At 57.3% G+C, this 15,439-nt stretch overlaps 1 protein-coding gene across 21 annotated transcripts in view; it reads left to right on the plus strand.

Annotated features, from left to right (window-relative positions):
* CACNA1C (calcium voltage-gated channel subunit alpha1 C) overlaps positions 1–15,439 on the plus strand; it is a 551,559-nt gene that overhangs the window by 432,613 nt on the left and 103,507 nt on the right. For all 21 annotated transcript variants that reach the window (XM_057556043.1, XM_057556040.1, XM_057556042.1 and 18 more), the window contains exons 10-11: positions 1,385–1,475; positions 7,653–7,679. In XM_057556043.1, the coding sequence (XP_057412026.1) occupies positions 1,385–1,475; positions 7,653–7,679 (118 nt within the window). The remainder of the gene's footprint in view (positions 1–1,384; positions 1,476–7,652; positions 7,680–15,439) is intronic.

Genomic DNA, 15,439 nt, shown 5'->3' on the forward strand with positions numbered 1-15,439 from the left:
TCCTTGAAATGATGTCTGGATTTGTTTTCACCCAAGTTTATGGAAAAGGAGTCCAGGGTGGACACAGGACAGTCAAGCGTGTGGGAAGTCGTGGGCTTTCCGGCTCTGTCTCCCACATTCTCAGAATGAGTCTCTCACACCTGCCCGACTTGACTTCATCCAGAAGAAAAGAAACCGGGGACGTCCCACATCCAGCAGCATCCGTACAACCAGTAGAATTATCCGTACAGCGTGATCAGTTCCTGGGCTGTGGCAGCCCCGGGGGCACTTGTCACTGGTCCCACGTCACCGGATGCCACACCCTCACTCATGCAGGTTCTGTGGCCACTAAGGCCTCCTGACCTGCCCGCCAGAGGAGGGCTGCTGCCCTGCAAGCAGGGCTGAGCCATGACCGAGGATGGGACGGCCATTCTAAAGGACAAGGGCGGGAAAAATAAGGAACTCCTTGTGTGTCATGTTAAAAGGGCCATAGAAGATGAAAAAGGAGGAGAAGAATTCTTTTGAGATAAACTTTTATTTGGGATAAAAGATAATAATAAAAGAAATGGCTTCTTCTAAGCCGCCAAACTGGGCTCCAAGCTAGAAAGCTCCGGCTGCCCTGGAAACCCAGCCCCTGCCAGCTCAGGAAGAGGCTGGGGGTGGGCTGGGCGGGTCGGCCATAGTGGACGGTTCGTGTCCCGGCTTGGCCTGTGGAGCTGGGAACACCCGGGCGCCGTGGGAGGTGGTGCCCTTGCCCCCTGTCTTCAGGCCGCGTCTCATCTCAGTAGTTTGGTGGGTCCCACACGGAGGCGCCTCCTTCCTGTGTCTGCAGTGCTGACCTGAGTCCTGCGTGCGATGCTGGAAGTGGCTGTTCCCTTTGAGCTCAACTTCAGGCTCTGTCCTAGACGGAATCGCCTCAGGACCCAGCATGCAGGACTCAGGACAAGGGACAGACCCTCCTCCAAGTCCATCAAGTGGCTCACCCCCTAGAGAAGCCCTTTCCGCAGACAGGCTGGGCCCTGAGTGTGGGGATGAGGCCCCTTAGAATGGGGACGGGGGTCGGAAAGAAATAAGAACAATAAAATACCGTCATGAGAGCTTTTCTTTTTACGGCAAGGAGCAGACGCAAATGGGAAAGCACGCGCAGCTTGTCCGAGGGCATGGGGTCGAGGGCAGAGGAGGGACTCGGGTCGGTGTTCCCAGGCGTCTCCTCCCACTGTCCCACTTACAGTGTCCTGGGTGTCAAGGGTCACCCTAGACGAGCAGCGGGCGTGTCAGTCGAGGACATGGGACCCGGACAGGCGCTGCCAGGGCCTCCCCTCCCGGCCGGGGGGCTGCAGACTAACCCTTCTCTCCCCTCTTCCCTCCACGCCTCGCTCTGCATCCCTTCGACCCGACCCTGCAGTGAGCATGCCCACCAGTGAGACCGAGTCTGTCAACACTGAAAACGTGGCTGGAGGTGACATCGAGGGAGAGAGCTGCGGGGCCAGGCTGGCGTGAGTAGGCGCGGGGGGCGGGAGCGGGCGGGGAAACCGAGTCCTGGGTGGGGAGGGGAGCCCTGGGGGCAGAGTGGCCCTGGCTGGGAGCTGCTCTGCAATCCTGCGCTTCCCGGGCAGGGGTCTGACTTAAGTGTGTGTGTGTGTGTGTGTGTGTGTGTGTGTGTGTGTGTGTGTGTGTGTGTGTGTGTGTGTGTGTGTGTGTGTGTGTGTGTGTGTGTGTGTGTGTGTGTGTGTGTGTGTGTGTGTGTGTGTGTTTTTGGGGGACTTTGAAGTCTGTTTCTTCCCAGCCCCTCACTCCCTTTCACCAGAGCAGCTTTGTTAGGTTCCCTGGGTCCTGCTAAGTGCCCTTTCATGTCTGATAAATGTGACCTGGAAGAAAAGCAGACAGGCAGGAAAATACACTGGGAGACGTGGGTCCTACCTGCAACTCTGAGTTATCCACCCAGTGAAGGGAGCAGGTGTCCGAAGTGCAGACTCGGCTAATAAAAGTGCACCTGTGCCGGCCCAGCGAGCCTCCCCAACGCAAGCCCCAGCCCCTGGCTTCCTGAGCTGACTGGAGCCCAGGACTGGACCAGGTGTGCGGAGGGACAGCCCACGTGGCTTATCACCATCATCCATCCGTCTTAGCTCCGTCTTAAAAACAGACACCAGCGGTCCCTGGGAGATGCCCCCCCACCAAGAAATGAAGGGAAAATGGTTTAACTGCTAAAAATGAGCAAACTGCTGGCTTCATTCCCAGTGTCTCAAAAAGCAGAGTCCACAGATTGAAGCCACGTTCCTTTAGGGGTCAGGCTGCCCTTGAGCGTGAGGCCTCCTTCAGCTTCCAGACTCCACTGTGGGAAGTGGGAGCTGCTTGTCCTGGTGCCTGGGAGATGCAAGTCTCACCCCAGAAGCTAAAAGGGACGGCGGACAGAGGGCTCGGAGGAGGACGGGCCCCGAGGCGGCTGGGTGTCTGAGTCGCTCCATCGGCGGAACGGCTCCTAGCTAACCTCTCCCCGCCGAAATGCCTCCGTATCTGGGCCTTTTGAGAAGGTTTGGGTGCATCTAACCTGAGCCAGGCCAGCCTCCGAGCGAGCGGGCGGGTGGGCAGGAGCAGACCGTTTCCAGGGCACATGGACCTCACCATCCCTCCCCCTGACAGTGGCACTGGGGAGTCTGCACTGTTGATTCCCAGCATTGTTGGGAAGCCGTTATTGTCAAAATGTTGCTAAAATACAGCGCTAATTACGTTCTGAAGCAGCGGGCTGAGCCTTTCCCTCTTCCCTCCTACTGGAACCATACAAGCAAACGCTCGGGATTCTGGACGTTGGCCCTGGGCGGCCACACTAGCGAAGGTGGATGGCAGGTCCCCAAAGGGTGGGAGGGAAGGTGACAAGGACCCCGCCCTCTGGCTCTGGGCCCACATGACAGACCCGGAGAGGCCAGGGCGCTGGCGCTCACAGTCACTGGAGAGGGTGTGTTTTGGGAGCTCGAGGCCCTGTTGGAAGGACAAGCCTGTTCCCACAGAGGGAGGGGGCATCTGGAGGACGTGCTCTGCAGGCATCCAGGGCTCGGTGGAAATGGGCCGCACTCCCCACGAATATCCGAATTTATGCACCTGCTCTGTGCGGATAAAGTGCCTTGTCGCAGTGCCGGGATGGCAGTATGTCCTTAACAAACTACCGTCTTTCCCCGCCCCGCCCCAGACAACGGTGGGAGAAGACCGCCAGCGTTCCTGGTGGGGAAGCAGCGTGAACGGCCGGGGGCTGAGGCTCAGGCTGTGACAACCAGGGAGAGGCTGGCGTTTCTGAGGCGGAGAGCGAACGGCCCATGCAGCGGGATGAGGCCTGGCTGAAGGTGGTTCCGAGGGGGCAGGGCAGACAGACAGGGACCGCAAAGCGATGTTTTGCTGGGGAGGGGGCAGGCGGGCAGGGGAGGTGGTGAGAGGAAGGAGCTATCCTTCAAGTGTGAAGACAGAAACAGTACAGACTGAAGTCACCAGCGGGGCTGCAGGGTGTGGAGGCCGGGACTCTGCCCTGGACCACATGCTGGAGACACCAGCGTAGAAACGATGAATGCGGTTACGTGGCACTGGGGTTGGTCACGGGGGCAGGAGGCCAGGGCTGAAGGCTGGGAGACCGACACGCAGAAGGAAAAGAACAAGGCACAGATGAAAAGGTGCCAGGGGAACAGACAAGCACAAGCCCGGAGGCCACCGGAAGAGGAACATCAAGCCCGAACTCTCCGTTCACACCCTCATCAGGCAGCAAGCCCGCTCGGTGCTGGGCCGAGGTGACACAGAGCCCGAGAGCAAGGTGACACCGTCTCCCTGGAGCTCACAATCTGGCGTGAAAGTGACACTGAGCCGTCACTGTAAGTTGGGAAAAGCTTGAGAAGGCGGAGTGACTGTAATGCAGGGTTAGTAATGGAGAGACGCATTAGACTGGCAGGTTAGGAGAAGCTTCTTTGAAGAAGGAAAGTTTGAGCTGAGAACTGGAGGGGGACGGAGGAAGGAAGGATCTTCCAGTCAGAGGCAACAGTGGGTTCCGAGGCCGCTGGGGGGATGAGGGAGAGAAGGCAGACGCGTCCAGGGCAGGCCTGAGTGGGAAGGGGCGGGGCTGGAGACGGAGCAGGGCCGGGCAGACCCCTGATGGCCTTGGTCTTTGTCACAAGACCATGAGAAATCATTGAACATAGCTGGTTGGTTTGGTGAGCTTTCTGTCCTTGAGGATCCTCGGACATGAGGAAGAGTCTGTGTGGGAGCGAGAGGCCCCGAGCGGCGGCACGCGAGCAAAGCGGCTACCGCAGCAGCTCTGGGGGTGACGCTGGAACGGCTCAGACCAGGGTCACGTGCGGAGGTGGAAAAGGGACGCGTCCTCTGTGTGTCCTAATTGCAGGAGCTGGAGCCTGGGGGCAGGCGGGGCGGGAACGGGCCGCAGGGGACCCTCCCTCCACACGTGAGGCCGTGGACGGGGAAATGGCAGTGGCCCCGGAGCTGCTGGGCCTCGCCTTTCCTCAGAGCGGAGGCAGGACCGTCTTCAAGACGAGAAGCCCATGAAGGAGACCAGCACTTACGGGACAGCCTTGCCTGAGACTAGGGCACAGCTGGCGTCAGAGAGGGAGACGCGGACTTCCACAGAAAGAAGTGCCCGGTACTCTGGGACGGACCGAAGGAGGGAAGAGAGCCAGCCGTGCACCAGGAGTCCCAGATCTAGGCCTGGGTGGCAACCTCAGGCTCGCCCCCTGGGACGTGCGGGGCGCCTGCCCGTTGGCTCCTGTGCTCTTGGCTCCTAGAGGGGCCTGGGAACCGCCTGTGGGGACCCCCTGCACCTCTTCTGTGTCTGCGGCTTCCGCAGGAGAGGCCCCGTGAGTGAGGCAGGCGGCACCTTGTAAAATGGCAGACCCCAATCCAGCTGGTGTGTGCGAGGTCCCTTTAGTCTCAAAGCACGCAGTTCTATAAAGAAGGTAGAGTCAGAAACAGGATCCGACGCAGAGGGTCGATGATACCGATGGACGTGCATCTCGTCACAGAAGTGAGCTGGGGGTCCCCAGATAGCACAGGAGATTCAAGCTAGTGGGTCCCCAAGAGGTGCACTGTGACGGGGTCCAGGGTCCGGGCCCTCTGGCCGCACCAGCCGTGCGTGGAGTCGAGGACGTCGCCTCAGACGTGCGTCAGCCTAAACGATGCCTGCAGCGCCATCTGACTGACGTTAGGGCGAATCGGGAGGATTCGGGGAATCGCTGTGTCACACGGCAGGGAGCAAACATACGGGCTTACGACTCTAAGAAGCGGAAAGGCTAAACATACAAGTAGCTCCCAAGGAGTTCAAATATTTGTCCAATGATGACAACTGCAAACTGGGTAACTGAGTGAAGCAGAGGGAGTTCCAGGCGTGTCTCCCGTTTTAAACCTTCACATCAGCAAAGACAACCGCGGTTTCCTGGGAGGTTTGTTGTGGAGGCCTGAGGGAAAGAGGCAGCTGGGCTGGACAAGCGTCAGGTCCACCCAGCAGGGCTGCACTCGTGGCCTTACGTGCGAGTTACCCACTTTCTGCAGCTGCTGCTCTTCAGGAATCCACGCAAAACGGGGAGGAAATCCTACCTCGTAGAGCAGTAACTAAGGGGAGCCCGGACGCCTTCTGAGCAGGCTGGTCCCCAGCGGGGTCTGGAGCAGCCGGGCCCCCTGGTGTCTGTGGACTCGCTGGGATCCAGGGGGCAGCACCCACCACCCGGCCGGAACGCAGGGCTGGGGGGGCGGACACGGCGCCCGCAGGCTCCCGGTTCCCCTGCCCACCGGCGGCATGACCAGCTCTCCAAACCCCGAGCTGGTGGTCACCTCCCAGGACACGAAGCCTGCGGAGACCGGGTGCCTCTGGTCCACGAAGTGCACTGACCCCTCCTACATGGGGAGTGTGAGGCCCTCCGCTCTCCCATACCTGGGCTTTCCTTTGTCTCCAGACACGTGCCCCCCGAGGACCCCCCTTCTTACCTGGGGTGCTCCAGTAATACAGAGCTTGGAGGGGGTGAGTGCTTTGGCCCCAGCGAGCCTGGAATAATGCTCCCGACCCGAGAGCAGCAACAGCAATCAGTTCAGTGTGGCGTCCAGGCTCGCACATCAGGACGCGTAACCACGGGGGAGAGAAAGTCCCACTCCATTTCCTCCGCCTCAGAACGTTCCAGAACACCCAGGAAGGAGCCGCAGCCAGTGACCACGCTTACCCAGGACGTCATCCCCAACAGGAGCCCTGGTCCTCCTGCGCCGCGTCCCAGAGTCGCTTCCTGGGAGACGTGGACGCTCAGACCTCAGTGCCCCACACGGGACTTCTTAAGAACCCACTTTTGCTGACGACCCACCAGACTGAGAGGCAGATTTACAGGGAGGGCGTGTGGTCTGCACTGAAGGGCCCCCGAGAGGCCTCTGGAACTCTCCGAGAGAAGGCGGGGCCGGGCCAGGCCCTGTGGCAGAGCTGCCAGGCTGATGACGGGCCATGCTAGCTCCTGTCCCTCAGCGAGGGGTCATCTGTCCAGCAAGCCTGGCTGGGCTAGAGGAGGGAGCCCCCGGCTCTCCACCATCCAAGCATAGCCGGAAGGCATTTGTTTTTCCACTAAACTGTGGCCCTAAGTAAGATGCCACCCGTGGCCCCGGCCTCTGCCCACGTGCCGTGTAACATGTGATTAAAACCCTGCAGCCGTCGCCAGCGTCTTTGGGTGGGAAAGGTTATCAGCTGGCGGTTCGGAGCAGTAAAGGCTCTTGGCTCTGGTTCTCAGTGCCCCAGAGACATAATTATCTCACGCACGATGGCTCTGCCACCTGTCACATCTTCTAGTTTATTTTTTTTAATAAAAAATAGCAAGAGGGGCTGTTTTCTTGCTTCGCAGCAGAGCTCACTCTGTGCTGAGCTGGGACAGGCGGATTTTGTCCCCTCTTCATCTCTGACCGGCGCTCCGCACCTGCCTGCCCATCCGAGCACGGTCTTCCACCCGCGGCCCTGCCAGCGCTCACTCCCCAGACACCAGGGCCTCCCCGACATGTGGCCTTCCGCAGGGCCGTCTCAAGTGCCTGCATGATCTCTGCCCCGAGCCCGGCTCCATCCAGCCTCCCACGGGCCGCAGGGCCTCCTGGAAGTTTCCACCTTTCAGTGCCCCCCTCTCACCCCGAGATGCCCCTCGAGTCAGCCACCAGCCCACCCACTGGTGCTTCTGTCCACAAGTCCCAGGTCTTCAGGGCTGCACAGCACTGCCAGCATCCGGGGTTTGTGCTCAGCCCCGGGCTGTTTCCTTGGGCCCAGGCTCCACACTCAGGCCAGGTCGTGATGGGGCCGGGCTCCTGTTCAGACAGCGCTGGGCCTCTGCCAGCCTGTTGCCGCCTGCAATGTCCGAGGGCCGCGTCTGCAGGAGGGGCTCCTGTCCTCCACGACTGTTCTCAGGGCGTGGCCCCCAACCCCAGCTGACGGTCTGAGAACACGGCACCCGCTCCGGGGGCCACGTCTCCACTTAGAAAATGCTAGATTCGTAGGTTTGTGGGCTGGGCCAGCCCTCGGTCTCCCCTTCAAACACACAGACACCAGGACGTGCTGACCGCAGGGCTGTCTCTCCGAAGCTGCTCCATCCAGCGCCCGTGTGGTCACCCGGGGACGTCTGAGAAAAGAGGGAAACGTGTGTGTCGTTTGGTAACGTCTCCTCTTTCCCTTTCAGCCACAGGATCTCCAAGTCGAAGTTCAGGTGAGTGAGATGCTCCTTTCCTGCTGGGCTGGGGACACCCCCTGCTGGGGGCTGAGGGAGGGCCTGCGGAGGGTCTGCTTTCCTTCTGCACGGCTCTCGGGAAGAGGCTCGTGGATCAGACCCGGCGAGCGGCTCCGGGCTCGGGGTTTGGCGAGTTAGTGATGTTGGTGGCACTGGCCCTAGGAGGTTGTGAGATGCTGTGTCCCCCTCCCTTATAAGATGAAGTCCGGTTGAAATAAGTGCCACGTGGCCACTTGCTGCTGTTCTCGGCCGTGTTTATGGAAGGTGAGGGCACGCGGGTTCTGACAGTGCTGCTTCAGAACCTTCCTCGGGGCCCCGCCCTCGCCCTGTCTGCCCCTCCAGCCTCGCCGCCTGCGCATCCTGCGGTTCCGGAACGTCCCCCGTCCTCTCGCACGTCCAGGCTTTTGCGTGGAGCCGTCCCTCCCCCCGAATTGCCGTGTCCCCGAGCCTCCCCCCCGGAGAGCTCGGGCTCCTGTTAAGAACCTCGCTGGTCCCGCATCTCCACACCTTCTGCAGACTCCCCTCCCTCCCCCCGGCGCTTTGCTCAGGCCTCTGTCACCGCCCTCCCCACGCGGGCTCCCGTGTCTCCAATAGGCTCCGTGAGCCTCCGAGGTGCTATTTGCCGGGAGCCGAGCCGGGTGCCCGGCGGGTAGCAGGCTGTCCACCGTGTGCACTGGATGGACAGATATGTGAGTAGGGGTGGGAATTCACTCCCACAAAGCCTGTACGAGCCAAAAAATACTGTGTTTAAGTTTCATTATTGATCTAACCCTGCTTCCCCAGCCTCACCTCCTGTGCAGCAGGAGCGTAAATAACATTACATTTTAGTCCAGCCGAGCAGTGTAGCCCAAGGCTGCATTTTAAACTGTCCCTTAAGCTAAATGTTCAGTTCTCTTCTTTCCTCTGCCCAGCTCCTCTCCAGGGTGGAGAAGCAGGGCCGGGACTTCAAGACCCCGCAAGTACCCAGGCCTCAGTAAGGACTGGTCCTGGGGTCCACCCCGAGACCCCTGCTTGTCCCCCTGAACCAGGCCTGCCGAGGGGCCACAGGTCCACCTGGTTGGGCCTCCACCCACGGTGTCCGTGGGCCCCATGTTTGCCTCTGGTCTTGAAATCGTTGCCTCTGGTCTCCGGCCCCCAGGCTCTTTGAGCCCATGGACACCTCCAGGCCCTCCGTGGACGGGCTGCGGGAACCGGGCGCTCACCTACGCGCCGGCCGCCCGTCCCGCTCTGTGCCTGCCTGGGTAGAGCTCTAGGCCGAAGGCTGGCTTCCCCCAGGGCCCCGCAGACCCCGTGCTGCACCCAGGAGAGGCACCTTCAGCCCTGATGTCCTGGCCTCCCCGTGACTATCTGGCTGTTTCTAGAGCTTCGCGCTCGGCCAGAGAATTGAATGAGGATGCTGGTGTGGGACCCTCTCCTCTCCTGCTGTCACCTGCTCCCATGTTCCGCTGGGGCTGGAAAATGCAGGCTTTCTCCCCTTCCACTTCCTCTGAAGCCAAGACCTCCTTCACATAAAAAACCTAGGGTCAAGTCTCCCAGGTCCAGCTCTTGTTACGGGAGAGAGAGCTCAAGCAATGTAGAAAATCCTTTGTCTCCGTAACGCTCGGATCTTACTGCTTTCTCTCCAGCACCTGGAGAAGCGGCTGGCACTTAGTGGGGACTTAATAAATACTAAGTGAAGGGATGAATGGATTATCCTGCCCCCGGATGACATTAGGCTTGACGCAGACTGAAATGAAAGTTCTGTTGTACAGCCAAAGCTGAGAAAGCACTTTGTGCTTCTGGCAGTTCCAAAGCCCCCATGCAGGGAGAGAGTAAAGGGCTATAAAAATACATTTGAAAATATTTCCAAAACGTCATTCTCATTACATGAAAATGGGTGACTCATAAATGAACAAATGAATGCGTGAGTGAATGAATGAACAAACGTGCTCTGGGGGGTGGAAGAGAAATCACAGACTTGCCTGGACTCGCTCCAGCATGAGATGACCCAGGAGACGGGGGGCGTTCTGTATCCAGTGCTCTAGGGTGTAAGCTGTGCTCTCGAAGAAGAGGGGGCATGGGGGTCCACGTGGACCCCTGGACTCTGCTCGGTTTTGAGACGTGGCTCAACCTGCTGGTACCAGATCCCCCTCTGGGAAGAGCTCCTCCCCCTGCAGCTACTAATCAAGATACAACAGAAACACACAGAGAAGATTCTGTATTCATTCCTGAAAGGCTTATTACTAGTCAGTTGGCACCATCAGCAAACCCATTTTCGGAGGAGGAAACTGAGGCTGAAAGAGGCCCGGGGCCACGTGGCTCACGCTTGGCCAAGTCAGGACCCACGCCCAGGACCCGGGCTCTGCACCGTGTGGTGAAGTCCTGCCCAGGGATCCGAAGCTGTTTCTGCCCAGCTGTGTGTCTAGGGGCTGCAGCGAGGGGTCGGGGGCCGCTCCGGGGCACAGCTGTTGAGTAGAAACACAATGCCGGACACTTACACCCTTTGTAAAACTTTCTAGTAGCCATGTTAAAAAAGTGAAAAGGAACAGGTGAAATTCATCTTAATATAGTTTATTTAAGCCAGTGCGTCTAAAACATCATTTCAATATGTAATTAATATAAAAAATGAATGACATATTTTATATTAATTATTCTATGAAATCTTTGAAATCCCGTGTGTCGTTTACACTCACTGCACGCCCAGTTTGGACTGGCCACGTTTCATGTGTGCAGTAGCCACGGGTGGCCAGTGGCTACCACACTGGACAGTGCGACCCCACAGGGTCAGATGGCAGCTGCCTCATCTACACCCTACAGTCCAGTGGTGGTGTCTGTTTAGGGAATAACAAAGGCTGGCAATGGACTGAAAATGCCATCGAAATCACCAAGGTCGACCCTGAGCAACCTCTGTCCGCTGCAGACGCAGGAACAGTGTCCTGACCCCTTCTGTCTGTCTGATTGCGGCAGCTGACACGGGTATGGGAGGCGCAGGAGAAAAACACAGTAACACAGGGGAAACGGAAAGAGAATTTCTGCAACTCAGAAGTAACCTCGTAAACAGTGAAGAGCCTCTTTTACTCCAGAAAAGAACCTAAAATTTGAGTTAAAAGAAAACCACACACACAAAGTATTCTCGATCATTTTCTCAGCTTAACAATGACAAATAACAGAATTTGAGCCTCAAACTGGCCTATTCCATTTGCAAGACAATGATACAAAGTCACAGGGTCTTTAAAGGAAATATTAGAGCAGAGGTTTTAGGGAAATTCTGGCAAATTAAGGGACTTTTATAATATTAGGGCAATATTAGGGTATTCCCTTGGTAAGCCAAGTGTCTACTTTGAGGAATAAGGAACTTTGCAACATTTGGGGCTCAGAATAGGACTTAAACAGTTACAGAACAAACAATTCTGAACGCCTTCTGCAGCTTGAAGGGATTAGTCAGATGACATGTTGGGGCTTGGATCTGGACGTCACAACGGTCTGAAGTGAACCCCTCGGGGGTCTGAGGTTGGGAGCCCTGTCTCGCCCGTCTTCAGAGAAATGTGCCTCTGAGGTCCCTTTACCTCTGCCATCCCGTAAGCAATAAGGCACATGCCCAAATTTGCCGCAGTCGCTCATAGCCCATTTTTTGGTTACTTTTGTATAAAATAGTTAAATGTAAGGATTTTCTGGGTTGCTTGTTCTCAGCTCTGGCCACTGGAAAGAGCCCCAAGTGTCCACCATTTGGGTGCTGTCTCCTGTTCTAGATGCTTGTCCAAAATTCTGTGCCAAGCAAACTCCTTCAGGAGCACTGCCCCCTCCTCACCCCGACCCCATCCGCGGGGTCCTAAGCCTCGTCCACAACGTGGAGTGAGTAAGTGTGTGTAAAGTTTGTCTCTGCTGCCCTACCTGCCTGCCGGCCCAGGGGTCCTACTGTGTAGGACCACAGTGGTGGGCTGTGAGCCCATCACAGAGGACGCAACCCCTTCCCCTCAGGACCCTGCGATCTCAGTGGAGAAGCCGGAGTCACACAGTAAAGATACTGACCTACAGGAAACGGAGCAGCGTGTCCTCTGGGGAGGCTGGCTGGCACCCCCACGGTGGGCTGGGATGCCCTTCTACGTGCCCCTGGGGCACCTCTACTAAGCCCATGTGGTGCGCGGCACCCTCGGGGTCCGTATCACCGACCCGAGTTTCCCGTCTGCGTGTTAAGCTGAATATCTAGTACTTGGCTCGGGGAAGATGTTTCAATAAATGTTTCTTGAACGTGTAGCTAAGTGAGCAGCACGGACAGTACACGTGACTGGAACTTGGCAGCTGGGACGTCTAGAAAAGTGCGCCGCCGGGAAGCTGGGGCCCCCGCTGAGCCCTAAAGCAAGGGGGACCCAGCAGGGGAGGATTGGTGGGGGGACAGCTGTGTCAATAGAAAGGCAGGAGCCGGGCCGGTGCTGGGAAGGGGTCAGGCGGGTCCAGGCGAGCGAGCAGAGCTGTCGGGTGGGAAGAACGCAGCGACGCGCGGGTTTGAAGACGTGCGAGAGACATGTCCGTGCCCGCCGTCACCTCCAGATCTGTGTCCGGGAAGTTCCACTTCTAGAGGGAACAACTTTCCCAGTGAGAGTGAAGGGAACGTGAATAGCAGGCAAACTCCTCCTCCCTGTTTTATCGTTTAATTTCTATATCCTCCGTGCATACGTAAACACACAAATACATTTACACATTCTAATGAACCACTGCATTTATTGTACAGTAGGAAGCGTTGCTAGGAAACCAGTTGTCAAGCAAAGCTATATTTTGAAGGGTGGGAGGTGTGTAATTATCTTTAAATACTTTCTCTGGATGGTAATTACTCCACCCCCGCCCCGGCCCGAGCCCACGTGACTCTCCTGAGCGGCTGTCTCTGGAGCGCAGGATTCCACGGGTGCGGCCCCGTCCGTCACAGCCGCAGCTGCGGGGCCTCCAGCAGAGCAGCTCCAGACCCCGGGCCAGGCCCGGGCATGTGGCACCCACATTCACCACCCCCAAACTTGGGGAAGAGCGCAGTCAAGTTCTGGGTGTGAGACGGAGTTGGAGTCGGTTCCTCCAAACCGTGGAAGAGCAACCGTGATTCCTTTGGCCTCCGAATCACAATTATTGGTGATTTTTGTAAATGAGGTTGTCTCTATTCAAAACATTCTTTGCAACTACGGTGTAACGTATTGCCGACTTAAAATGCACAGTGTGAGGGTTGTGAGTTAAGTCTTACTCGGGGCAAAATGAGGACTATAGCCCGGGAGACAGCATCTCGGATAACTCTGAGAAACTGCTCCAAAGAGGTAGGGGGAATGTCAGTACAGATGTGATTTTGGTGAAGGGGGAGTACATGCAATGAAGCACATATTTTCTGCAGAAGGTTTCTGCTAGTCTCGTGAAGGTTTCTGCTGGTCACGAGGAGCAGACATCACCATGAAGGATCTTAGTGCTTTTCTAGATATGAGGAGATGCAAGAATAGGGCTCATAAAATCAGCTCCTGAAAATATCTATCTGAAGACCTGCTCTGTTAGTTTTTCCCAGAGCACAGAGGGCCTCATTCCTGATCTCCACCCTGAACTCCTTCCAGGGGATGTTGAAGGTCAGCAGCTGCAGCAGCTCAGGATTTAATCCTTGTAGAGGTTCATGGCAAGTGCCAATTTGCAGTTGACGCTATTTAAGATTGGATATGAGTTTGTCCTGAAAACTCGTTTTTCAGGGGGGAAAAAAAGTCTTACCAACTTTGTCTACAATATCACCAAGCTCGATTGCAGGAGAGAAGCAGAGTCCCACCCCGGCGAGAGCAGGCACCTGAGCGCCGTGGTCCAGCACTGCCAGAGGCCGCCCCCCGCTAGGGACCACCTGGGCCCGTGTCCCATTGCCTTGTACCCCCTGTGCCCTCCGCCAACCCTGTTGTCACCCGGTGGTGTGTCTGGAGCATGGAAGCCTCCACAGTGCATTGGGAACCATCGTTTTCTGACCCCCAGGCCTTTCTTCTCCATGTAGCGACTCTCCCCCCACCCCCCAGTAGCAGCAAACGTCCCTGCCAAGGTTTGGTGCTCCCTGGAGGTGGCGTCCCCGCCCCCTCAGTGACGGGGGTGAGGTCAGGTCAGAACACCACCCCGTTAATCCTTTCTTCCCTCCCTGCCCTGTAAGCCAATACCAGGTCCTCCTGCAGCTCCCAGGCAGCAAGGCCCTCCTTAGATGTGCCCCTCGCTTTCTAATCTCAGAATAGATTTCAACAAAGGTGTGGCAGCAGGATTTTCCACGGACCGTAGGTAACAGAAATAACAGAGTAGAAATATAAATAAAGTCAAGCTCTTCAGAAGGCCGTCTGGGGCGTGTGGAGGGTCCTAACAACAGAGTCTTGAGCCTGGGGACCTGGGGACCTGTGACTTCGTGCAGATATGAGTGCAGGTGTCCAGGACGACAGCCATCCCCCCCCCCCCGCTTTCTGTCCCTAAGCGGGGGCTTTGCCCTCAGCCGCCCAGTGGGTGTCCCTACGGACACGACCTGCGAGTACCTCGAGGCGTTTCCCGGCCGAGCCCCCCTCCGCAGGGCGCCCATGCTGGTGGCAGGGCCTCCTCCAGATGCCCCTCCACCCTTTCTCTCTCCCCTGCACTCGCGGTCAGGGTCAAAGGCCTGCTGACTCCGCCTCCAAAGCCCATGCCACCTCACTGTCCGCCTTCCGCAAGTAAAGCTGTTGCCTCCATCCCCTCCAGCCCGACGGCTGGCCACGGCACCCCTCTTACCGTCCCCCAGCTGGACGTTGGCCGTGTGGCTGCTCTCGTTGTGTTTGGTTTTCTGGAATCAGATCCCCTCTCGACGCAGGGCCCCCGCAGTCTCCCGGGCACCCCTGTCCTTCCCTCCTCACATGGTGTTAAATTGGTAAATGTTTGGTCAACGGAATTACCAAATATATCTGCATATTCTGTCGGTATCAGGAGGATGAAATTGGGGACAAGCTATAAACCCGTCCACCACTGAACTCTAAAATGTGAGCGTTTCCTTGGGATCATCCGGCTTCACGGTTGTCAACCATGGTTACACATGAGAACCATCTGGGGAACCTTAACAGACAGCAACGGTATTTGGGGGTTATTTAAAAATTACTCAACCCCAGACAATCAGATTTTATTGGGTTGGGGCCCGGGGCCTGGTGGGTTTTTGTTGTTTTTTTTAAACTTTCCCCAGGTGGTTCTATGCACAGCCAGGTTTGATGAAAGTCCCTAGCCAGAGGCCATGGGGGCGACTGTCCCGCGGCCCATGGATGAGCTTTCAGGGCCCACGTGTGGCGTGAGCTTGTGTGTAAGGTGGGGGCAGTCTGCCCGTTGTTCTGAACACAGGGTGTAACCTCAGAGGACGCCATGGCCTCCCCTTCAAGGCAAGCACCTCTGGTCCACATTCACCTCCCACTCTTCACGGACGAGGCAGCTAGGGGAGCGCGGGCGCCTGGGCTGCAGGCGGGGGGAAGGGACGCCGCTGGCTCTGCCCTCAGCCGGTGTCAGTCCAGACACCCAACTGCAGGGTCCTTGGTTTTCTCCTGAAAATCAGGACAACGCCTGCTTTGCAGACTTGTTTAAAGGGTCTGGGAGAAGGCATGAGAAGTGCCGATACGGTACCAGGCAGACATGGGGTTCGCTAATGGTAACCATTACTAGTCCTAGTAATACTAGTCTTAAGACTTGCAACACTACTTCTAGTGATGCCGTTACTATGAAGTTAAATAACCTCCCTTCAGCTTTAGGCCAGACCCTCACACGAGGCTGGC

The sequence above is a fragment of the Balaenoptera acutorostrata genome, chromosome 11 (genome assembly GCF_949987535.1).
Source record: "Balaenoptera acutorostrata chromosome 11, mBalAcu1.1, whole genome shotgun sequence".
Taxonomy (NCBI): domain Eukaryota; kingdom Metazoa; phylum Chordata; class Mammalia; order Artiodactyla; family Balaenopteridae; genus Balaenoptera; species Balaenoptera acutorostrata.